The sequence below is a fragment of the Rana temporaria genome, chromosome 4 (assembly GCF_905171775.1).
Source record: "Rana temporaria chromosome 4, aRanTem1.1, whole genome shotgun sequence".
Lineage (NCBI taxonomy): Eukaryota > Metazoa > Chordata > Amphibia > Anura > Ranidae > Rana > Rana temporaria.
In genome coordinates, this window is record NC_053492.1 from 271,328,800 (window position 1) to 271,355,694 (window position 26,895).

Genomic DNA, 26,895 nt, shown 5'->3' on the forward strand with positions numbered 1-26,895 from the left:
GTTAATGTGTGTTGACCTGATGTGATTGACGTTTTTTACGGACGGCGCATGCGCCGTCCGTGTACACATACCAGTGTGCATTGCTCTAAATGACGTCGCAAGGACGTCATTGGTTTCTACGTGAACGTAAATTACGTCCAGCCGTATTCGTGAACGACTTACGCAAACAACGTAAAATTTCAAAACTCGGCGCGGGAACGACGACCATACTTAACATTAGCTACCCCTCATATAGCAGGGATAACTATACGCCGGAAAAAGCCGAACGCAAACGACGTAAAAAAGAAGCGCCGGGCGGTCGTTCTTTTCTAAATCGGCGTAAATCCTCATTTGCATATTCCTTGCGTATAAATATACGGAAGCGCCACCTAGCGGCCAGCCTGGAATTGCAGCCTAAGATCCGACGGTGTAAAACACTTACACCTGGCGGATCTTAGGGATATCTATGCGTAACTTATTCTCTGAATCTGTCGCATAGATACGACCATCGGAACTCAGAGATACGACGTATCTCTTTCTGAATCCGGCCCCGTATTTGTATTAAACCAAGGATATTTCTCAACTCTTCCTAATGTTTAAAGCCACCAGGCCATTCATTTTAGCAAAAATTCAAAAAGATTTTATGTTCATATAATGCATTTTATTTATGTTCTTTTTCTTCTAAAATCCTCTCTTGTGTGGACATCCAAAAGCCCTGAAGCTGTGCCACCATTTTGGATGTGATGTCAGCAGCCCCAGCAGACTCAGAGGTGCCACTCATGTGACACCCTGTAGCAGGGGTCCTCAAAATTTTTTAAACAGGGGACCGGTTCACTGTCCCTCAAACCGTTAGAGGGCCGGACTATAAAAAAAACTATGAACAATTTCCTATGCACACTGCACATATGTTATTTTGAAGTGAAAAAACAAAATGGGAACAAATACAATATTTAAAATGAAGAACAAGCCATCACTGCAAGCCCACCCTCACCGTCATTTCAGACCATCATTGCAAGCCCCACCTCACCGTCATTTCAGACCATCATTGCAAGCCCCACCTCACCGTCATTTCAGACCATCATTGCAAGCCCACCCTCACCGTCATTTCAGACCATCATTGCAAGCCCCCCTCTCACCACCATTTCGAATTCAAGCCATCATTTTTAAGCCCCCCCCCTCACCATTGCAAGCCCCTCACGATCATTGCAACCCTCCCCCTTCATCATTATAAGCCCCTCATTGCAAGCCCTCCCTCACAATCATTAATTGCAAACCGATCATGATCATTGCAAGCCCCCCCCCCACCTCACCATCATCATTACATCATCATCATCCCCTCATGCGCTGTTCGTAAAAAACATCAATCACGTCAGGTCACAGTTAATTTACATACAACACGCCCCCCACATCCTCATTTGAATTAGGCGCGCTTACGCCGGCCCCATTTACACTACGCCGCCGTAACTTAGCAGGCAAGTACTAGGGGCCAGATTCTCGTACCTGCGGCGCAGCGTAACGTAACCCGTTTACGTTACACCGCCGCAAGTTTTCAGTCTAAGTGCCCGATCCACAAAGCACTTACCTGTAAACTTGCGGCGGTGTATCGTAAACACGTTCGGCGCAAGGCGGCCCAATTCAAATGGGGCGGGTACCATTTAAATTAGGCGCGCTCCCGCGCCGGACGTATTGCGCATGCTTCGTTCGCAAATTTCCCTATGTGCTTTGCGCGAAATTACGACGCGCCGGCGTGTTGAGAATCGCGACGTGCGTAACGTACTTACTCCGGGAAAACAAAAAAATTCAAAAGCAACGCGGGAAAGACGGGCATACTTTAACATGGTGGAGTAATTTTACACCATGTTAAAGTACCCCTAACTTTGCGACGGGAAACTAAGACTTGCGCCGACGTAACAACGGGAAAAACCTTTGTGGATCGCCGTAACTGCTAATTTGCATACCCGACGCTGGTTTACGACGCAAACTCCCCCCAGCGGCGGCCAAAGTATTGCATCCTAGGATCCGACGGTGTAATTCAATTACACTTGTCGAATCTTAGGGCTAGCTATGCGTAACTGATTCTATGAATCAGTCGCATAGTTAGAACGGCCCTAAAACAGAGATACGACGGCGTATCAGGAGATACGCCGTCGTATCTCTTTTGTGAATCTGGCCCTTTGTGAATACAGTACTTGCCTTGCTAACTTACGGCGGCGTAGTGTAAATACGATACGCTACGCCGCCGCAAGGATGCACCCGCCTACCTGAATCCAGCTAAAGGTCTCTTTAAAGTATGCTATGAAAAAAAAATTAAGTGCCAGTGAAGAGACATAAGGCTATAAAATGTTTATCTTTGGACCTATGACTATGTTTTATATCCTTTATATTTACAGGTTATTGGATGGTGCCTTATAGCTATGCTTTCTTCACTAGCACTTCTATGTGCTTGTTGGTCTAGGTGTCGATCAAATGTAAGTTCTGTTCAGACAGTTTTCTGGAAAATGTATGTTAACAAGGAAAAAGAGAAATTTGATGAACTGGCTCAGGAATATGCCACCAAACTTGCTGAAAGGAATCTGAGAAGTTTCTTTGAAAACAAAGATCCAGGTGACTTTAAACTGCCAAATAACAAAGCTTGGGAGAAGATTTCAGCATTGTATACATTCCATCCAGACTACCAGTACTATAGCACTCTTCACAGATTTGTTGAGCACGAAGACAATGAAGTAAAAGAAGTCATAATGGATTTTGCAGATGGACAAACATAATTAAGCAATTTTTTTTTTTTTTTTTTATGAAGAGTGAAAGATGAATAAATTGTTATTTAATTTCCACAAATTGAGCTAGCAGCATTATATACAGCTTCATTCTCCTCTACAAGAGCTTATGTACTACATCAGCCTTTCTCAACCTTTTCAACACAGAGGAACCCTTGAAATAACTTTTTGGCTTCAGAGAACCCCTGCTAAAAATTATTATATATACACAACTCATGATACATTAGTGAGATGTTCAGTAGAAAGAATTATCCTTACACTTGTGGTCATTGGGAAGAATTACCCCCTTACAGATAGCCAAAAGGATCAATGGTCTCAGTCATGGGGACTTGCTAAGAGAATCCCTGGCAACCGCTGAAGGAACCCTTGGGTTCCATGAACCTCTTGTCGAGAAACCCTGTACTACATTATTAAGCAAATGGTGGCCCAGCTTGAATATGATTGACCTCATCTAAAATAAATTTGACCATGCATCTGTATAGAGTAAAATATAACGCCAAACTTTAATAATGTACAGAGGACAAATGACTACATATATAAACACATACATCATCCAGCTACTTCCACTGTTCTGCCTATTCATTATCTGAATTGATATTGATCAGCTGCTGAATTCAGATGCATTCTATACTTAGCCTGAATAATAGGAAATTATACCTAAATCTGCCTAATCTGCATAATAATTGTGCAATGTGCTGTATATATGCAATATATATTCCACTTGTAATTAATTTGATTTTGTACATTAATTATGAACTAGGAAATCCAGAAAATGTATAAATAATGCCAGCTGATGTTTATAAACCATCTGTATTGTGCTTTGCCAAATGTTGTGTGGTCTATGAATCTGACCTTCAAGGCTGTCTCAAAATCTATTCGGTAAGTAAACTTCACAATGACTGCTTTGTAAGACAAGTAACATAAATATTTGATGTCGTCCTGATCTGCAAAATTAAAAAAAATGATGCATGGTGAATTTTTCAAAGCAAAATTATACATTTGCTTTGAAACACTGCTAAAGGATATCACCTACTGAGATTATATCTAACTGGTACTCAATAATGGTGTAAGGTAGAATTGTATTACTTGTGAGATGGAACACTTTATTAAAGGGTCACTAAAGGAAAACATTTTTTTAGCTGAAATGACTGTTTACAGGACATAGAGACATAATAGTTAACTGATTCCTTTTAAAAATGATTAAAAATAGATAAAAAAACAATCATATAATGTGCCTGCAGTGTAGTTTCGTTTTTGCTGTTGTTTGCTGGTTCTCTGATGTACAGAGAGCCACTAGAGGGCAGTCAGCCAATAGAGAGCAGTGATACTTTGTCTAAAACTCCTCAGCACCAATCCAGTTTCGTTTTACACACAGCTCCTTGATTAGTGACCACCGTGAGAAATCTCCCAGTACTGTGGTTATCAGGAAACAGGCAACCAGGAAGTGTCCAGAACAGAGAGAGATTTACAGCAACATGAAAGCAAAAACGAACAATGAGGACATGAAACCAGGACTGCAGTAAGGTAAAGGAAGCTATTTAGCAAAAAAAAAAAATTCCTTTAGTGACCCTTTAAGTTTCATGGTCAAATTTTGAAATGTACTGATGATAATACTGTGTAGTTAGAAAATGTAGGATCCTGGAGCAGGAATTAAGATTACTGCACGTCACATTGATTTTTGGGGCTATCACAGACAATGTTTATCAAGTAATTTAAGGCCTCGTACACACGATAGGTTAAACAGAGGACAACCGTCTGATGGACCGTTTTCATCGGTCAAAACCGATCGTGTGTGGGCCCCATCGGTTATTTATCCATAGGTTAAAAAAAAGCAATCTTGTTTTAAATTTAACCGATGGATACCTAACCGATAGAAAAAAAAACGATCGTTTGTAGGCACGTCCATCGGTTAAAAATCCACGCATGCTCAGAATCAAGTCGACGCATGCTTGGAAGCATTGAACTTCGTTTTTTTCAGCACGTTGTTGTGTTTTACGTCACAGCGTTCTGACACGATCGTTTTTTTAACCGATGGTGTGTAGGCATGACTGACCATCAGTCAGCTTCATCGGTTAACCGATAACAACGGTCCATCCGACTGTTCTCATTGGATGGACTGATCGTGTGTACGTAGCTTTAGAGTACTTATGCTATCAGGGGAATCACTAGGGGGGGTGCGGGTCACACCGGCTGACACCCGCCAGAGGGGTGACACCTGTGAGCAGCGGTACTGTTAACGCCGCACGGTCCTCACCCCTACACTGATCTCTCGCGTCTCTACCGGCTATCTCACACAGCGGAGCAGAGTGAAGCCGCCTCCCCTCCTCTCTGTGTACATCTACAGGAGGGGGAGGCAACTTCGGTCCGCTCCGCTGCATGAGAGGGAGAAGGGAGTCCAAGAGACACACTGCTGTATCCTGCACTGTTCTGAGGTCTGTAAAGTTTAATGTAATGCAAATGGTCATGCCCTGGGGGGGTGCTACGGGAGGGGGGAGGGGAGAGGGGGTCTGCACTGATGGAGAGGGGGGAATCTGCACTGATGAAGGGGGGTCTGCACTGAGGGAGGTCTGTACTGATAGCGGTCTGCACTGAGGGGGGTCTGCACTGATGGATGGGGGTCTGCACTGATGGGGATCTGCACTGATGGAGGGGGTCTGCACTGAGGCAGAGTCTGCACTGAAAGGGGTCTATACTGTTTGAGGGAGGTCTGTACTGAGGGAGGGGGATCTATACTGCGGAAGGGGGGTCTGTACTTAGTGGGGGGGTCTATACTGAGAGAGCGGGGGTCTGTAGTTAGTGGAGGGGGATCTGTACTGAGGGAGGGGGGTCTGTACTGAGGGGGGACTATAGTTGGTGGAGGGGGGTGACACCATTTTTTTCCGCACAGGATGACACCAACCCTAGTGATGCCACTGTCTGCTATATGATAATGATGATTATTATTATTATTTATATAGCAGTGACAATTACATATTACAATTACTACATGGATTTCCTCTGGGAACTCCGGTTTCCTCCAACCCTTCAAAGTCATACTGGAAGGTTAATTGGCTCCTGTCTAAATTGGCCCTAGTATGCATATGTATTAATGTGAGTTGGGGACCTTAGAATGTAAGCTCCTTGAGGGCAGGGACTGATGTGAATGTACAATATTTTTGTAAAGCGCTGTATAAATTGACGGTGCTTTATAGGTACCAATAATAAATAAATAAATTAGACCATATGTACATGCCAATCTAACCTTGTCCAGAATGTAAATAAGTACTATTTAATCTAGCAAAGGAGACCTCATTCATGAAAGGAAAAGTCAGGTTTGAATAACAGAAAAGAACGTTTCAGTTAGTAGTTGTTAGTATGACAGTAGTGCTAGAGGGGGTGTTAAGTAAAGTTACAAACGGGATAAGGTCACATGTTAAAATTAGTTAAGCTATGTATGCATAGTATGTAGAGGTCACAAGATGCCTTCTAATATTCAATCATATGCCAGACCAACCATACTGGAATAAGTGGAACTAGGCAAAAATCATCATATGAGTAAGTATATTTAGTTCTGTCTATTCATGAGCAATGTAAGAGTACCCTAAACCCAACCACAGTAAGAGTTAATTACCGGTAAGTATTATAGCATACCCTTGTTTATATATAAAAAAAAATGTGCATGTAATTTTAACTTTGTTTAATCTATTCATTTCGGCATCAAACAGAAAGGTGTTCTGTTATCATACAAAATCATACTAATTACTCTAAATATGAGTGAGCAGCTTATAAACATTTTATTATGCAATTAAGAGTATTTAGCTGAAAACGACATTGTACCATATCAAAGGGGAATATCCCACATTACAATTAAGATGAAAGAAACGTATAGACAGGGCAGCTGCAAACTGGCGGAGTGCAGTTTATGGGTTAGGTGTAACAAAAATGAATGACAAAATGAAAACAATAATTACAGTGGGTACAAACATTGAAGCTCATTATGGATTACATTTTGGATTACAGTAACATTCACATTTACTAGGCGAGATCAGATGTACAGGTGTGTGAATTCTTTAAACCAAATTACTTTTTAGCGTCTGTTTTATTAATTGCATTATCATTTTGTATTAACACTGTTTTATTCTTTACTCTTCCCAACAATTTTTTTCAAACACCACAGACTCAATTCACAAAGCTAAATCACCAGGACAATGAACTTTATTCTCAAAAAAAGTGACAGATGTTTTTAAGTAGAATAAAATTTGAACAGTACAGTCACATGACTGAAAGAGATCCTGTGTAAAGTTATGTAAATTTAGTCTACTATCTTGGTAAATGCTCCCTTTTAAAATAGTGCAGGCTTTATTAATCCTTTTCTGTCATGTGTAACAGATAATTGGAGACAAGGTCGGGACAAGGCGGGGTGGGAGAGACAATGCTGATGCAGCAGTATTTTTCCCTATGACACTGACGGAGTGGCATTTTTTCCTTTCGATGACACCACTGATGCAGGGGCATTTTTTCCTTCCAGAGACACCACCAACACAGGAACACTGTTTTAACAAATGCCACAACCATTACATATGTTTCAGATCAGAGCTGTGAACACCGCTATTAGCCCTGTACCCTACACCACCTGGGTGAGGTGGCCAGGCTTTGCCCTGAGAACTGGATAATCTTGTCCCAGCACTGACTGTAGGCCTTCTTTATGTTAAGCATATTACTGTATTGTGTATTGGTGTAACATAATATAATATTAACATGTAGCTGCAAACTGTCTGCACTGTGGGTTAACCTATCCCCTTTCCTTGGAGGCTCTATTCCATAAGCTTCCCACTCCATTGGATTCTGGGAAGGGTGGTGGTGCCTCAGTTCTCACTTGTTGGACATTATTTAACTGGGACTACCAGGAACATACTGTGAGACCAGGAAATAACCATGGCTCCTAGCACTCACAGTGAAATAGCACAGACAGGAGCAGTTACATCACCATGTTGGTGCCACTTTAAGCATATCTGGGGGGCAGTTTTGAGCTATAAGGGAAAAGATATGAGGAAGAAGAGGGCCCTGTGTGTCACTTGACTGGCCTGATGACATCCGAAAAAGGGGGCTATAAATAAAAGGCAAAAATGACAGTGATAGGTATGACAATTTATCTCTGAGATCCCTCAACTAGAGACCAGAATGCCAGGGCTGCTGCATACCGACCTAGATCACCATTGCTGGAGTCCTGGAGTATTTTATTATCGTTCTTATCTATTAGTTATCAGACACAGCCTTAGTTGCAACTTTTTTAAATACACCTATATTTCTATCTGACAAGGCATTACAGTCCAGCAACCAACATATTACTGTGCATAATGAAATTACAATTTATTCGAGACTAGGGTTGTGCGAACCCGAACTGTAAAGTTCGGGTTCGGTACGGACTTTGTTTTTTTTTTGCTCCCGAACCCGAATAATTGGAAAAAGTCTACACAAGCACTGTTTATTTCTGTGAGATCTGCATCTTATAGTTTAGGGAGAGGTTCCAGCTATTTGCTATAGGGACAGCAATATATAGGTGACTCTCTGTATATTTCACCAGCACTGCACCTGTCACCTGTGATATACTGCGTGTGTCCAGTACATAGTTTAGGGAGAGGTTCCAGCTATTTCCTATAGGGACAGAAATATATAGGTGACTCTCTGTATATTTCACCAGCACTGCACCTGTCACCTGTGATATACTGTTTGTGTGTCCAGTACATAGTTTAGGGAGAGGTTCCAGCTATTTCCTATAGGGACAGAAATATATATGTGACTTTCTGTATATTTCACCAGCACTGCACCTGTCACCTGTGATATACTGTGTGTGTGTCCAGTACATAGTTTAGGGAGAGGTTCCAGCTATTTCCTATAGGGACAGCAATATATAGGTGACTCTCTGTATATTTCACCAGCACTGCACCTGTCACCTGTGATATATTGTGTGTGTCCAGTACATAGTTTATGGAGAGGTTCCTGCTATTTCCTATAGGGACAGCAATATATAGGTGACTCTCTGTATATTTCACCAGTACTGCACCTGTCACCTGTGATATACTGTGTGTGTCCAGTACATAGTTTAGGGAGAGGTTCCAGCTATTTCCTATAGGGACATAAATATATAGGTGACTCTCTGTATATTTCACCAGCACTGCACCTGTCACCTGTGATATACTGTGTGTGTCCAGTACATAGTTTAGGGAGAGGTTCCAGCTATTTGCTATAGGGACAGAAATATATAGGTGACTCTCTGTATATTTCACCAGCACTGCACCTGTCACCTTTGATATACTGTGTGTGTCCAGTACATAGTTTAGGGAGAGGTTCCAGCTATTTCCTATAGGGACAGAAATATATAGGTGACTCTCTGTATATTTCACCAGCACTGCATCTGTCACCTGTGATATACTGTGTGTGTCCAGTACATAGTTTAGGGAGAGGTTCCAGCTATTTCTTATAGGGACAGCAATATATAGGTGACTCTCTGTATATTTCACCAGCACTGCACCTGTCACCTGTGATATACTGTGTGTGTCCAGTACATAGTTTAGGGAGAGGTTCCAGCTATTTCCTATAGGGACAGAAATATATAGGTGACTCTTTGTATATTTCACCAGCACTGCACCTGTCACCTGTGATATACTGTGTGTGTCCAGTACATAGTTTAGGGAGAGGTTCCAGCTATTTGCTATAGGGACAGAAATATATAGGTGACTCTCTGCATATTTCATCAGCACTGCACCTGTCCCCTGTGATATACTGTCTGTGCAGTACATTGTTTAGGGCTAGGTTCCTGCTTCTTGCTATAGGGAGAGAAATATATAGGTGAATCTCTGCATATTTCACCAGAACTCCACCTGTCCCCTGTGATATACTGTCTGTGCAGTACATTGTTTAGGGCTAGGTTCCTGCTTCTTGCTATAGGGAGAGAAATATATAGGTGAATCTCTGCATATTTCTCCAGCACTCCACCTGTCTCCTGTGATATACTGTCTGTGCAGTACATTGTTTAGGGCTAGGTTCCTGCATCTTGCTATAGGGAGAGAAATATATAGGTGAATCTCTGCCTATTTCACCAGCACTCCACCTGTCCCCTGTGATATACTGTCTGTGCAGTACATTGTTTAGGGCTAGGTTCCTGCTTCTTGCTATAGGGAAATAAATATATAGGTGAATCTCTGCATATTACACCATATTACACTATTGTTGTATTTAAAAAAAAACCATTTAGGGCACGATCCTACATTTGAGAAATATGAGGAAAATAAGGGACGTGGCCGCGGTCGTGGTGCTGCTGGTGGAGCTCCTGTTACAGGGAGAGGACGTAGTCGATCTGTGCCAACTACACGCACAAGTGAAACACCTTTCTCAGGTGCGAGTAGCCGACAGAGCCTGCAGCGGTATTTGGTCTGGCCTAATCCAGCTCTACGAATTTTGAGGCCAGGAGCAGAACAGGCGGTAGTAGATTGGGTTACTGACAGTGCCTCCAGTTCCTTCACATTGTTTTCCAACCAGTCTTGTGCTGAAAGTTCAGAGTTGGCGCCTGCAGCCGATGTCCACCATCAGTCTTTCACCTCACCCCCTTGCAAATCAGCCAAGCAGTCTGAGCCCCAAATCATGCAGCAGTCTTGTCTTCTTTTTGATAAGTCTGTTAGCATGTGTTCCCAGGGCCATCCACCTAGCCCAGCCCCAGAAGTGGAAGAGATTGAGTGCACCGATGCCCAACCACTTATATTTCAAGATTAGTACATGGGGGGACCATCACAGCACGTCTTGGATGATGATGAAACATGGTGCTTTTGCAATTGTGCAGACCGACAAGGAGGGAAGTGGTGAAGACTGGGTGGAAGATGATGTGGAGGACGATGAGGTCCTCGACCCGACATGGAATCAACCTCATGCAGGTGACCCATGTAGTTCAGAGGAAGAGGCGGTGGTCGCACAGAGCCACAAGCACAGCAGAAGAGGGAGCAGGGTGCCAAAGCAGAGCGTCCGTCCCCTAGACAGTACACCTGCTACTGCCCAACGCAGCAAGGGACTGAGCACACCAAAGCCAGGTCCAAGGAGTTCCCTAGCGTGGCAGTTCTTCACACAATGTGCTGATGACAAGACACGAGTGGTTTGCACGTTGTGCAATCAGAGCCTGAAGCGAGGCATAAACGTTCTCAACCTGAGCACAACCTGCATGACCAGGCATCCAAGTGCAAAGCACGAGCTGCAGTGGAGTAGACACCTCAAAAACCAAGAAAGGTCTCTGGCTCCTCCTGCTTCCTCTTCTGCATCAGTCTCGGGCCTCTCAGCCTCTTCATCCACCTCTGTAGTGACAGTGCCACCAGCCACCCCTCAATTAGAGGACCGGCAAGCAACACTACCACCTGGGTCCCCAAACATCTCCACAATGTCCCATGGAAGCATTCAGCTCTCTATCTCCCAAACACTGGAGCGGAAGAGGAAGTACCCCCCTACCCACCCCTGGCCCTGAATGCCAGCATTTCAAAATTACTGGCCTTTGAAATGCTGTCATTCCGTCTTGTGGAGACGCAGAGTTTTAAAAGCCTGATGGCATTGGCTGTCCCACAGTACGTCATGCCCAGCCGCCACTACTTTTCCAGGCGAGCCATCCCTTCCCTGCACAACCAAGTGGGGGACAGAATCAGGTGTGCACTGCGCAACGCCATCTGTGCCAAGGTCCACCTAACTACGGATACGTGGACCAGTAAGCACGGTCAGGGACGCTATATCTCCCTAACAGCGCACTGGGTAAATGCAGTGGCGACTGGGCCTGAGGCGGATAGCAGTTTGGCGCATGTCCTTCCACCACCGAGGATTGCAGGGCGCTTCAGTTTGCCTTCTGTTCCTAACTCCTCCTACTCAGCTTCCTCATCCTCTACCGCCTCCTCATCCAGTCAGCGTAACAAATTCACCACCAACTTCAGAACAGCCATGGGTAAACGCCAGCAGACAGTTTTAAAACTTTCCTGTTTGGGGGAAAAACCACACACCGCGCAGGAGTTGTGGAGGGACATGGAACAACAGACTGATGAGTGGTTGGCGTCAGTGAGCCTCAAGCCGGGCCTGGTGGTGTGTGACAATGGGCGAAATCTCGTAGCAGCTCTGGGCCTAGCCGGCTTGACGCAATCCCTTGCCTGGCACATGTGCTGAATATGGTGGTGCAGAGTTTCCTGAAAACTTACCCCGATATGCCACAGCTGCTGCAGAAAGTGCGGGCCGTCTGTGCGCATTTTTGGCATTCTCACCCTGCTACTGCTCGCCTGTCAGCGCTGCAGCGTAACTTCGGCCTTCCCGCTCACCGCCTCATATGTGATGTGCCCACAAGGTGGAACTCCACCTTGCACATGCTGGCCAGACTGTGCGAGCAGCAGCAGGCGATAGTGGAGTTTCAGCTGCAGCATGCACGCATGAGTCGCTCTGCGGAACAGAACCACTTCACCACCAATAACTGGGCCTCCATGCGAGACCTGTGTGCCTTGTTGCGCTGTTTCGAGTACTCCACCAACATGGCCAGTGCCGATGACGCCGCTCTCAGCGTGACTATCCCAGTTCTATGCCTCCTTGAAAAACGCTACGGGCGATGATGGAAGAGGATGTGGCACAGGAGGAGGAGGAGGAGGAATCGGGATCATTTCCAAGGCTTTCAGGGCAGTCATTCACAAGTGGCTCAGAGGGTGGGTTCGTGCACCAACAAAGGCCAGGTACACAATTGTCCAGCAAGGGCACAGTTCTGGAGAATGACACGGTGGAGGATGAGGAGGAGGAAGACATGGAGGAGGAGGAGGAGGAACCATGTTCACAGCAGGATGGCATCCAGACCAGCTCATGGCCAACACTGGTGCGTGGCTGGGGGGATACAGAGGACACAGATACACCTCCCACAGAGGACAGCTTTTCGTTGCCTCTGGGCAGCCTGGCACACATGAGCGATTACATGCTGCAGTGTCTCCGCAACGACCGGTGTGTTTCGCACATTTTAACAGGTGCTGATTACTGGGTGGCCACGCTGCTGGATCCCCGTTACAAGGACAATGTACCATCCTTAATTCCCTCACTGGAGCGTGAACGCAAGATGCGCGAGTACAAGCGCACGCTGTTAGACGTGCTGCTGGTGCAATTCCCACCTGGCAGCGGGGGCGCAGTGGAAGCAGAAGGCAGAGGAGGAGGTAGAGGTCGCCAACGCAGCAGGGGCACCGCCAGCACCTCAGAAGGCAGGGTTAGCATGGCCGAAATGTGGAAAAGCTTTGTCAGCACGCCACAACAAACAGCACTACCAGCTGATATGGAATGTTTTAGCAGGAGGCAGCATTTCAGCAACATGGTGGAGCAGTATGTGTGCACACGCCTACACGTACTGAATGACGACTATGCCCCCTTAAACTTCTGGGTCTCCAAATTGGGCACATGGCCTGAGCTTGCCCTTTACACCTTGGAGGTGCTGGCCTGCCCTGCGGCCAGTGTATTGTCTGAACGTGTATTTAGCAAGGCAGGGGGCGTTATCACAGACAAGCGCAGCCGCCTGTCCAGAGCCAATGTGGTTCATTAAAATGAACCAGGCATGGATCCCAGAGAACTTGTCCGTACCTTGTGCAGAATAGACACCGGGCCGGCCTTACCCAGCCATTGTTTTTTTTCTGATCTTTCTAGGGTTGCCATCTCATCCCTTTAAAAGCAAAAACATATTAATTACACAGGTTCTCTGGCTGATTAAGGTGCTGCTAATTAAACACACTTGGTGCCTTATCGACATTAAATTAGCCCCCGAACCTGTGTAAATACTCTGTGTTCAGGTTTAAAGGGATGAGGTAGCAACCCTAGATCTTTCTCACTCTTTTGGGGTTTACCCTAATTTAAAAAATAAATCAATTAAAAACCAAAACCTGCTGTGTTGGCTACCTCCACCGCCGCTTCCACCTACACCGCCACATCCACCTCAACCTCCTACTACATATGGACCTCGTCCTTCTAGGTCAAAATGATTTTATTTTTATTTTTTTTATGTTATTTTAAGTTATTTCCCTATCCACATTTATTTCCAGAGTACTTGCCATGCTCTTCCCGACATTTTGCTGCCATTTGCAGCCCTCCAGCCCTTTCCCTTAGTTTTTTAGAGACATTTTAGTAGTCAAAAGTCCGGGTCTCTATTGACTTCAATGGGGTTCGGGTTCAGGTCAAAGTTCGGGTCGGGTTCGGTCCCGAACCCGAACTTTTTTTTCAAAGTCCGGGTTCGGGTCCGAACACGAACATCCAGGTGTCCGCTGAACTCTATTCGAGACCAAACATGACCTTATGTATGTCTCTAGTTTAAGGTGTTTTATTAGCCTGCATGACCTTGTAGAGCAGTGGTTCTCATCCTGGGGGTCGGGACCCCCTCGGGGGTCAAATGACAATTTGCCAGGGGTCACCAAATCCTGGGCTGTTCCTGGAGCCCGCGGCCACCCACTCAGCCTCTTTGCAGCTGCCCATTCAGTTCACATCATGGCTGGGGGGCAGATACTAGAGGTCAGCTGACAGGTGAGAAATGTGAAGTGGGAGGGGCTAGAGGAGACCCTATCTCCTGATTTTGGCATAGGTGTCACTGCTGCGAGACACCACAAAGTCGGAGACACAGTGAAGCCAGAGACACAGTGAGTAACATTACTTGTGATTATAGTTGCCATTGAATGTCCCCACTACAGTTCTCGGATCAGCAGATGATCTTAATCAGAGCACCTAAGTTGGCTAATCAAAACTCACCCCAGGCCCTGCCACTCATCCCATTCCCCCCACCAAGGAGTAAGAGAAGGAATAAAAATTGAGAATACGTGGAAGGGAGAGAAAAAGAGGGGGATGAACAAATAAAAAGGGAGGGAAAGAATAAGAGAAAGCATAAGAAAGACGGCTAGAGAGATAGGGGGGGGGGAAGAAATTAGGATAGAGAGAGATAAAAGGAATAGAAAGGAGAACCAAGAGAAAGAGTGGTACATCCTAAAATAAACCATAAGGGGTTTTAATACTGTACGAGTGGAAGGGACTCAGGGAGCGCTAAATGTCCATGGGTTAAGGGTTCAAATTACTTGTCTTGCCTTGGGTGCTAACAACCCAGGCTACGAAAATACCTTTACTGTTAGGGGTCCCCACAACTTGGGAAATTTTATCAAGGGGTCACGGCACTGGTGTGGTTGAGAACCCCTGTTGTAGTGTAAGCATGTGTGGTGTCTCAGTGATTGGTATTTTCTTACACATTCATATCATGTCATTGTTATGAAGGTTAATCCATAACAACAGGAATTATGAAGTATGGATTGAGATTCCTTCCCTGACTGATGCACCTGGCTTAGGACTGCAAAGACATCAGATTGCACCAGATGGCTAAAATCTGGAGCTTGTAGCCTCCTCCTTCAAGACCTAGTCTTCTTACACAATGGTATCCAAGACATCACCTTAGGCAGTTTCTTCTTGGTTAGGTCAGTCAGGGTTTAACCAGGGTACTGTAGGCGCACACAAATTTCATAAAGTAGCCAGATATACCCAAGAATAACCTAACATGCATCTTTGTTTAAAGGGTAAACTGCATTTCGGCATCAGACATAAACATATTGGGAAACTGTGAAATGACGATGGTTCCTCCATCTCCATCTCCTTCCCTAGAAGAACTGCAAATATCCAACCCACTTACCTCCCACTGCTTAACCCCCACCTGCTCAGATGTCAGACCCACATCTTTACACAATACCTTGGTATGCCCAGAGGGTCCTGTAAGTGTCATTAGAAGTTGTATATTATGAGAGCTGAGTGTATATATATATATATATATATATATATATATATATATATATATATATATATATATATATATATATATATATAGTTAGTTATGCAAAGCTAGTATAGAGACACTAATGGGTCTTGCAGAGGAGGTAGATCAAAACAGAATAGTTTGTTTTTTTTCAACATTTTGATGATCCTCAGTCCATCTTTCTCAAGACACTATCAAATGGAAGTGAACAGACCGATATACCAAAAGTCCCACACACCAACAACACCCCCTATTGATGACATCACACAAAGAACAAATCACAGCAGTCCATCAAAAAAGCAAAATATACAAAATCCTAGCTTAACTAAGACTATCCAGAAATAGCTCCTGCATAAAACTGTCAAAATGCCGAAAAATAAGGTAAAACAAAGCATATTATAAACACTCACAAGATGGTTGTCATTGAACTTGGCAAGCACCAGGCAGCCACAGGAACCACCATTAATATAGTTACATGAAATATTAGTAAAAAACAAGTGATGTACTAGGACAACAAACATAGCAACAACCGAGAAATTAGCAAATAGCCATAAAAATACCATACAAGACCGAATACCCCACATCTGCCAAAAGTAAACAAGTGTAATGGCGCGTACACACAACTGTTTTTCACAACGTGAAAAAGAACGATGTGAAAAATGATGCGAAAACATAGAGCAGGTTCTAAAAAAAAAGCGTCAATTTTTCTCGTCGAGAAAAATGCTCTGGAGCATACACACAACCGTTTTTCACGACCAATTTAAAAAATTGCATTTTTCGAGTCATGAAAAACAGGTGTGTTTACGCGGCATTAGAGTGTGAATAGCACCCCACATAAGACAAAGACAATAGATCCCTTTACACACACACATGATCCCTAAATTAAAGTATATCTCTAGGCAAAACGTTTTGCTTTAGTTTCCGACAGAATAGGGAAGGGTAGCAGGGGTCAAGTCCTGAGGGAAAAAGTGTGGGAACTCCCACCCAAGATCCACTCCCCCACCAAAAAAAATAAAAAATTATACGCTCATATGCCTAATTACTAAACCGCATTTGTTTTATGTTTTTTCGATCCACTGTACCTTAGTAATCCTTTAGGTAACTGCCCGCTTCCTGTATATGGATTCATCGGGTAGTGTGCGGGTATTCCCTCACTTCCTCAATGCCGCAATGTCTCCTGGGAGCTTTTGTCATTGTTCCCAGGAGACATTGCGGAGGTCTGCTGTGAGTTATCGCAGGATTTAGAAAGAACTTGCTCCCAGGAGACATTGCGGCATCGAGCAAGTGACGGAATACCCGCACACTACCCGATGAATCCATATACAGGAAGCGGCCAGTAACATAAAGGATTACTAAGGTTCGCCTGCCCCTGACAGTGACTTGAGCTGGGCATCGCCGCTTAGTGAAGGATTGGCTCGGGCGGCTCGGCTGCTCTCGTCCTGCAAAGGGAACTGCGTTCCTGCTGTGAAAAAAGTGAAGGAACTCCGTTCCCACGCGTTCCCGCAGGACTTGAGGCCTGAAGGGTAGACCCTGTGTCAAGTTGTTATTTTAGTCTATGTCTCAGTTAAGAAGATTCACTCATTTAGTTTTACTGTTGACCATTGTCACAGAAAGTGAAGGTGAGGGGACATCCAAAATTATAGAGCTGTCCCCAGAATAAGAGGCAATGGGAAATCTTCCAATGGGTTTACCTGTGTAAAAGGGGAACTCCTCTAATGTCCTGTTGCATCTCTGAGAGAGGAAGTTGAGGGAAATATCATGAATGGGACACAGCAAATAAATACATTTTCCTACTCTATCTCTATATTATTTTAGCTGGACATAAACTTTAACATTCCTCAGCATGATGCCTGTCTCTGAGGATACATAATTCAACGCTCTTCTATTAAACCCTGCCAGCCATAACTGACAGATTATGTCCCTGCTAATTTGAGTGGTTTCTGATCATCTGATCACTATGTTAGCTATGACATAGTGATTGCGTGCAAGCAGAACATTTTAACCACGAGTAACTATGAGAAAATCAGAATCACCAGAAGCACATAATATAGTTGGGCATATTCTATGCCTAAATCTCAGAACAGAGAAGGGAACAGTGCACTTATCTTTTAAAAACATGTGTATTGTACAGGAGAAAAATTGATTAAAAACATCTAACTGAGGTTATGTGTGGTATGGTATCAGAATCAGTTTGTAGTACCTTTGCTATAATGTCCACTGTTTCACTGTAACTTCGACATTTCTTTATACCAGAGTTGGCCAAAAAGTCTTCAATTAGCCTAACTCCAATGCTGTATCCCCTGTAAATGGCAAAACAAATTTAAAGATATTAAATTTAGTTATGGGATCTGTAAAATGGAATACTGGATCTAGGATACCTTTATCATTAGGCACATTTGTACTAAAACCTTGTATTGCAAAGCAGCTACAAGATACTCAATTGACATATTATAGTACTTCTTTCTTACTCTTTTTCATTGTCCAGCCACATATTGGCCTTTTTAGATAATTTCTCAGCAGCATATAGCTTTAGGGGCTATTAAATAAAAAGAGTCACAATGCTCCCTTGTAAACGAGGCAATGTATTAGACATGTGCAGAACAGAAAAATGTGTTTTGTTTAGTTTTGAATAGATACATTACCAATTACTAATTTTGCTTTGTTGATTCGTTTTAAAATTCCTTTAGTTTAGTTTAATTGTGATTTGTTTATTAATTTTCGAACGACTTCCACATTTTCAGTTGAAATTTATTTGATCGATTTGAATTCTGTGTGAAGAATTGCTGGCTGTTGAAGAGCGGGAGACCGGTTGCCACGTCCTTAACATGATTTATCAGCTGTCATAGTAGGGCATCCCCGCTGACAGCCGAAATGTAAACAAACAAAAAAAACAGTGTGCCCCCCACCCCCCACCAATATATACCAGGCCTTTCGGCCTGCGATGTCCATCCATAATAATAATTAAAAAAAACAGCTCGGCCCCGATGGGAGGCATCCCACTGTCTGCTGTCTCTTGGCTGTGACAGCTGTTATATAGGCAAAGGCGTAACCGAGTGACCCTGCCCCTTCTGACATCATATACCAACACTTTGTTTTCTTTTACGGTTTTTGGAGGGACCCCATGGCGATTTAAAAAATAAACTGGCGCTGTTTTTTTTCTATTTATCTATATTGCCAGGAGTCTGCAATACATTAAATTATTTCCTTTAGAAATATAATTTTGCTGTGGCACTGTAAAACACATCACACAGATGCGCCAATTTACAGGAAAAGTAAGGGACCCCCAGGCACAATATTTAAAGGAATATTTCATTTTTATTGTTTCACTTTAAGCATTATTAAAATCACTGCTCCTGAAAAAAACTCATGTAATCACTGCTCCTGTTTTAAAAACGTATTTTTGCATTGATGCATGTCCCCTGGGGCAGTACCCGGGTCCCCATACACATTTTATGGCAATAACTTGCATATAAGCCTTAAAAATTAGCACTTTTGATTTTTCATGTTCGTGTCCCAAAGGCTTTACTAGGGTTTGCATGTTGGCACAACTTTTTTGCCTGATTGCATGTTCTGGTGCAAACCGAAACAGGGGGGGGGGAGGGGATTGGGTGGAGCCCATCCCTAATGAATATGCTTTTATCTAAACCATTCCATTGTAGCTCTGGCTGTGTGTTTAGGGTCATTGTCCTACTGGAAGGTGAACCTCCGCCCCAGTCTCAAGGCTTTTGCCTCGTACACACGACCGGTTTTCACATCTGGAAAACTGCCATGAGAACTTTTGGCTGGGAAAACCGGCCATGTGTATGCTCCACCGCAGTTTTCCCGACAGGAAAACTGCCAGGAAAAAAAGAGAATCAGCTCTCTTTTTTCCCGCCAGGATTTCCGGCGGTCTTTTTCCTGGCAGTTTTCCTATGTGAAAAGAAGAATTCCTGACCAAAGCTCCATCGCAGTTTTCCTGTCGGGAAAACCTCTTGTGTGTAGGGGGGAAAAACTTACCAAGCAGGTTCTCGGTTTTCCCCTCAGGATTCCCGGCAGACTTTTTACCTCCGGGAATCCTGTATGTGTGTACTAGGCATAAGGTTGCCCTGTATTTGGCTCCATCCATCTTACCATTAACTCTGACCGGCTTCCCTGTCCCTGCTGAAGAAAGGCATCCCCACAACATAATGCTGCCACCACCATGTTTCACGGTGAGGAGGATGTGTTCAGGGTGATGTGCAGTGTTAAGCCCTGTACACACGGCCCAGAATCTCATCAGTAAAAAAACGTTGTTTTTCCGGACGAGATTCTTGGCAAGAATCTCTAGTCGGGCCAAGTGTACACACACTCCATTCAAAAGAACCGCTGTTCTTTTGAATAGCACGAACGCGGTGATGTCATTGACTATGACGAGAATGCGCTTGTCTCATTCGATGCCGTCGCCGCCATCTTGCTTCACCCTACCTATACCTTGGAAGCTACCGCGCATGCGTCAAAGTCATTTCAAGCATTCTCGGATTTCCATGGAGAGGTAAGTATACACACGCTCGGGTTTCTTGGCAGGAAAACACTGCCGACAATCTCATGACGAGAAAAGAGAGAGCAGGTTCTCTATTTTTCTCGTCGAGATTCTGGGCAGTTTTCTTGACACGAAACCTCAAAGCCTCGTACACACGCACGGTGTACTTGGCAAGAAATCTCTGCCAGCAGTTTTCTTGCTGGTTCTTGCCGAGCAAACCGTGCGTGTGTACGAGGCTTTAGTGTTCTGCCACACATAGCGTTTTGCTTTTAAGCCAAAAAGTTTAATTTTGGCCTCATCTGACCAGAGCACCTTCTTCCACATGTTTGCTGTGTCCCCCACATGGCTTCTCGCAAACTGCTAATGGGACTTATTATGGCTTTCTTTCAACAATAGCTTTCTTCTTGCCACTCTTCCATAAAGGCCAGATTTGTGGAGTGCACGACTAATAGTTGTCCTGTGGACAGATTCTCCCACCTGAGCTGTGGATCTCTGCAGCTCCTCCAGAGTGACCTTGGGCCTCTTGGGTGCTCCTGTGATTAATGCTTTCCTTGCCCGGCCTGTCAGTTTAGGTGGATGGCCATGTCTTGGTAGGTTTGCAGTTGTGCTACACTCTTTCCATTTTTGGATGATGGATTGAACAGTGCTCCGTGAAATGTTTAAAGCTTGGGATATTTTCTTATAACCTAACCTTGATTTAAACTTTTCCACAACTTTATCCCTCACCTCTCTGGTGTGTTCCTTGGCCTTCATAATGCTGTTTGTTCACTAATGTTCTCTAACAAATCTCTGAGGGCTTCACAGAACAGCTGTATTTATACTGAGATTAAATTACACACAGGTGAACTCTATTTACTAATTAGGTGACTTCTAAAAGTAATTGGTTCCACTAGATTTTTAGTTAGGGGTATCAGAGTAAAGGGGGCTGGATACAAACGCACACCAAACTTTTCAGATATTTATTGGTAAAAAAAATTGAAAACCTTTTATCATTTTCCTTCCACTTCACAATTATATGCCATTTTGTGTTGGTCTATCACATAAAATCCCAATAAAATACATTTACGTTTTTGATTGTAACATGAAAAAATGTGGATAACTTCAAGGGGTATGAATACATTTTCAAGGCACTGTAGATCCTCAATCACAATGTCCGCTGCTACTGCCAACCCCCCCCCCCCAAAAAAAAAAACACTGCACTGATGAAGGCTCCCGTCAGCTCCGCCACCTAACAGTTTTTAAATAACTAACAGCGGGGGAAGCCCGCTGACAACTGATGGGTCATCGCTTGGTAAGGATGTGGTGGCCTGCTTCCTGGCCCGCTTTTTAACAACCAGCTATTCTCCACACAGAATTCAAATCGGTCGATCATTTTTTGACCGTTCCGAATTCAAATTGTTCTGAATATTTGGAATTAGTTTGAAAACTAATATACAAAATAAAAATTATTATTTTCAATTTCAACAATTTTATGTGTGGATTTGGATACATCCGAATCTCCGAATAACCAAACATTTGTCTGAAGTTATATTCGGGCTGAAACGAATTGCACATGTCTGCAATGTACAACCATGCTTGATAAACTTTGAAGATTAATTATATTTCTACATATGAAACAAATCTGGTGAAAACTGTAAAAGATGGTGCCATCATTCACTTATAGCAACTTGAGTATTCCATCAGGTTTGGGACAACCAGCAGCTAATAGTAGCAGATGATCAGCACTGTCTAATGCCACGTACACACGATTGGTTCATCCGATGAAAACGGACCGATGGATTTTTTCATCAGATATCCGATGAAGCTGACTTTCATCAGTCTTGCCTACACACCATCAGTTAAAAATCTGATCGTGTCCAACGCGGTGACGTGAAACACAACGACGTGCAGAGAAAAATGAAGTTCAATGCTTCCGAGCATGATTCTGAGCATGCGTGGATTTTTGACCGATGGATTTCCCCACAGACGATCGTTTTTTTCTATCAGTTTTTTAACCATCACAAATTTTTAAAACAGGTTCTATTTTTTTTCACCGATGGGAAAAAAAACGATGGGGCCCCCACACGATCGGTTCGTCCGATGAAAACGGTCCATCGGACCGTTTTCATCAAACGAACCGATCGTATGTACAGGGCATAAAAGCTCAACTATGCTCAATGAATACGTTTGTGCTGTGTGAAACACATCTAAATTGTTTTGTCTCTATGCAGAGAAACGCAATAAATAATATTTTACTATTTTCAATATATATTTACTTTTACATTTTAAATTGTTGCATCAGGCAAAAAAAGGATTGTGGAAAAAATACTTACATTGTATCCAAATATTTGTTAATTTCCTCATCATTTTCATGATCTTTACACATCTGTGCCACTAGTGCACCATATGTGAGAACAAAAAGATCTCTGCTCTGTAAATAGAAAAATATAACAATGTTACAATTTATGGATTTTAACTTAGCCAAACACGTAAAAAAACACTTACAAGAATTAGGGCCCTTTCACAGGTGCGCACCGTATGTCCGCATTTTCATTCATCCGTTGCGGATGAAAAGGGGACATACATTGGTCCCTATGTGATTACGGGTGTCAGCGGATGACCATCCGCTGACACCCGTAATCATCCGCCTCCGCAAAGATCCGCATTTGCAGACGGAAGAAAATCCGTCCGCAGTAATCCTTTTTTTCTTCCGTCTGCCGGATCGGATCGGATGAACACGGACATACGGTCCGTGTTCATCCGATCCCCCATAGGGGAGAGCGGAGGAAAGACAGGGCGGTCCCTGCACAGTGTGCGGGGACCGCCCTGTCAGCTGCCAGCTCAGCGGGGATTTTACGGAGGATCCCCGCTGAGCTTTTGCGGACACACAGAGCGGATCATTACTGATCCGCCCGTGTGAAAGGGCCCTTAGGGTGGCTTTAAACTTTCAAACTGCCATAATAAAAATTGTAACCACTAATATACAGATATATATATATATATATATATATATATATATATATATATATATATATATAAAAAATACATCTACTTTTATGGATTTTTTATTTATATTATTCTGTCAGTCAAGTTGATCAATCAGTTCTTTCAATTATTTACGGCTTTTTTTTGTATGCTAGTTTCATTGTGAAAATTCTCATATGACAGAATACAACTTCGGATGTTATGTAATGTATTGTATTTTATTGTAATGTAATCTTTAGTTTCTGAGCATGCGTGGTCTTGGTCACACAATTTTTTTTTTTTTTTACAAATACTATATTAATTACATGAACATCGTTTGTTCTGGTATCTTATGAGAAACATTTTCGTGCTTGTGCCTTCGGATATTTTTGCATGAACTGTCATGATTGGCTCTTGAAAGCTTGATAACAGATTATCAGACAATCACTCCGAAAGCAGTATTATTTATCATGTGTACTAGACATTACACACATACTGACTCTTAGCACTGTCCTGGCACTTTGTAGTAAAGTAAGCTGTATTAAATACCACTCATTGCCTTTATTTACTTCATATGTTCTGGCTGTTAGCATCATACTTACTATATGATGTGCTGAGGCAGAGGAAGAGACAGCTGGTAATTGCCAGTCCTAAAATAATTAAATAAACCACAGTTAGCAAGGGGAATCTGGCTTCATACAAATGTTTTGCATTCTCCATTATGTAGATTTTATGATGACCACTAACTAAAACTTTCTAACAAATTTTACTCTCATGAAGTATCTCTCAAATATTGTTGATATTGCAGTTCTCTACCCTTCTGTAAAGGTTGTTGAATAAACCAGTTTTAGAGTTATATATACTTGTATTGGAATTCATGTGTGCATGCTGTATTAGTAATAAAACAGAGGTCTCACATGACTGGCGTGAGATGTCTATGGTTTAATTATTTTAAAATGCATGCTTTAAAGACCTTTTTAGGCTCAGAGTGAGGATGTTGGTCTGTGTGTTTGAGTTGTGAGTCTTCCTTTGTTTATCATTAAGCGTATCTAAATAGCTACATACTTACAGGACCATAAAAATGTACAAGATTAACCACTATAGAGCCAGAACAATATTTCCTTGACTGCACGTCTTCAATCATTATTAGGCCGGCCATACATGGGTCGAATCTCGGCTGGTTTTGCGGCAGGTTGGCTCTGCTGGGCGAACCGTCGTAGCTGTACGTCGGTCGCTTTAAGCGGTGTTAGCAGGCACCGCCAGCCACAAGCGATCGCGGGCACAAGAGGCAGAACAGGGACGTGTGTGTGTAAACACACACGTTCCTGTTGTTTGAGCTGAGGAAATGCAGATTGTGAGTTCCTAATAGCTAGGAACCATGATATTTCCTCTAGGTCAGTCCACTCCCCTTCAGTTAGAACACACATTAGGGAACACAATTACCCCTTGATCGTCCCCTAGTGTTGACCCCTTTCCTGCCAGTGACATTTTTACAGTAATCAGTGCATTTTTATAGCACTGATCACTGTATAAATGGTCCCAAAAATGTGTCAAAAGTGTCCGCCATAATGTCGCAGTCCTGATAAAAATAGCTGATCCATTACTAGTAAAAAAATAAGAAGAAGAATGCTATAAATCTATAAGAATACATATCGGCCTAACCTGAGAAGAAATTAACCTTTTTAAAAAAAATTGGGGATATTTATTATAGAGAAAAGTACAAAATAATGTGTTTTTCAAAATTGTCGCTTTTTTTTTTGTTTATAGTGCAAAAAATTAAAATCGCAGAGATGATCAAATACCACCAAAAGAAAGCGCTACTTGTGGGAAAAAAAGGATGTCAATTTTGTTTGGGTACAGCGTTGTACGACCGCACAATTGTCAGTTAAAGCGTTGCAGTGTCGAATCGCAAAAAATGGCGCGGTCATTGGGCAGCCAAATCTTCCGGGGCTGGAGTGGTTAAAGTAGCCCTGTCACCATGAGATCACTTCTAACCTAAGACCAGTCTGTAAGAGAAGAACATCCATACTTACCTTTCCGGTACCCCATTACTTCAAATGCCACCGCTTTGCTGTTCTCAGCTGCTGTGGGTATACCACACTATTGGATGAGTTGAATACCTGCCCCCTCTTTGTGGGCTGTTGTTCTTTACGTTGGCTTGTATCCCATAGTGACATATGAGCTGGATAAGTAAATTAAGCACACAGCAGGAAGTGTGGAAAATGTGCAGTGGCTGGGGAGAAGCAAAGCAACGGAGTCTGAAGGCATAGGCTATTGAAAAGGTATGCATACTGGACTTTGTTTGAAAGTGGCCTGTAGTGACTTGATCATTTAAAGTTGAATTCCAAAAAACACCCATTAATCCAATTATATGTTTTTTAACTATTATGGAAATCTGCAATAAAATAAATATGAGGCTGCCACTTCCAATGTCCAACTAAAAATGCTAGAAGTCTGATTGTCCCTGGCCTAAACCAGCATGCAGTTAGAAGTCAGTAGAAAATGTGTAATTCCTGAAATACATACCGTACTTGTTCTGGGTCAGTAAAGCAAAGCATTACAGATTCTGGAGCCAATTAACAGCGAGACAGCTACCATTTTCAAAATTAAGGTTTGTCAATGGCAGCCTAAATCTTTTCTCATTGCATATACACTTTAAAGTGGTTGTAAACCCTCACATGTACCCAGTGAAGTGAACAGCCTCAGATGATACACAGAGTGAAACAAATCTCCCTACATAAGTTTTACATGTATATCTGCTGTCTTCATCTTTATATATTCTTTAGAATGTTCAGATCATGTTAGGAGATTTTCTCTTCCTCTTCACCACTGAAAGGAAAGTCTGGGCATACAGCCAAGAAAGCTGTTTGGAGGAAAGTCACAGACCCTCCCTCCACATAGGCAGAGACAGGCTCCGAGGGACCCCAGAAGACGAGGATTGGGGCCACTCTGTGCAAAACGAGCTGCACAGTGGAGGTAAGTATAACATGTTTGTTATTTAAAAAAAAAAAACATACAACCCCTTTAAGTTGTATGCATTAAAATAAATTATTTGTGCTCTTCTTGTTTTTCCTTTCCACTGGATTACAATCCCCTGGGATCCTATAGTAAACAGAATTACCAGTAGGCTCCTTAGGCCATTAGTGCTGTACAGGACGCCAGGGTTGGGTCCTGGACGGGTGCTATACAGCACCACTATTTGGGATATGGTCCCTTTAAGTAGCGGGAAGAGTGTTCAGGGGATCACCCAAAGTGGGTGAAGGATTCCAGGTAAGAGTTAATCCAGAGAGGACTGGCTCACAGTTCTCTCTGTCTTGATAGAGTAATTTGGGGCTTGGAATTCTGGAGGCTCTAAAGTGCTATTTTGGTGGGAAAGAGCCTCCACTCCTAAACACTGGGAGCCAGCACACAAGGTGTTAACACTCCCAGAGAACCACCCATAAGACAGGAAGTGGTGCTGGAGGTGTGTGAAGGAGTGTGGAGATTGCACCTGTGAAGACAAGCTGGGAGTCTGATAGCTGCTGTTCAGAATACAGTGAGGACTGTTTGGAATACAGGGGGTGAAGACCCGTCTACCAACGAACTGTATGTGTTTTGTTTTGACTCATTTTTGGTGCTGAAGATGAGCAGACTTTATTTGATGCTAAAGCTAAGCGGACTTTTCTGTTATAAGTTTTTCCTTGTGTGCTGAGAAAAGCCTTATTTTTGGTTGATCTATGAATAAAAGCCTTTTTATGTTCCCCCAAACGGTTTGTGCACTTAATCCCACCGAGCAATAGCCCCCGAACGTTACAACTGGTGTCGAATGCGGGCAAAGTGCATTTGCAGGCGCAAAAAACGACATTTAAAGAGACAGTATGCGTATGGCGTGTCTTGGGTGAAGTCAGCCCAGAAATTGCAAACAACAG

General features: G+C 43.2%; 2 protein-coding genes across 2 annotated transcripts in view; one reads left to right on the forward strand and one right to left on the reverse strand.

Moving 5' to 3' along the window:
- The window catches only part of CALHM5 (calcium homeostasis modulator family member 5), a 50,666-nt gene extending 46,809 nt beyond the window's left edge, over positions 1 to 3,857 (forward strand). Inside the window, 1 exon segment of the mRNA XM_040350275.1 lies at positions 2,370 to 3,857. Coding sequence (XP_040206209.1) covers positions 2,370 to 2,744 — 375 coding nt within the window. The 3' untranslated portion in view covers positions 2,745 to 3,857.
- Positions 1 to 26,895, reverse strand: part of TRAPPC3L (trafficking protein particle complex subunit 3L) — a 113,246-nt gene that overhangs the window by 52,434 nt on the left and 33,917 nt on the right. Inside the window, exons 2-4 of the mRNA XM_040350276.1 lie at positions 23,590 to 23,637; positions 22,357 to 22,454; positions 17,747 to 17,846 (exon numbers count right to left, since the gene is read on the reverse strand). Coding sequence (XP_040206210.1) covers positions 17,747 to 17,846; positions 22,357 to 22,454; positions 23,590 to 23,637 — 246 coding nt within the window. The remainder of the gene's footprint in view (positions 1 to 17,746; positions 17,847 to 22,356; positions 22,455 to 23,589; positions 23,638 to 26,895) is intronic.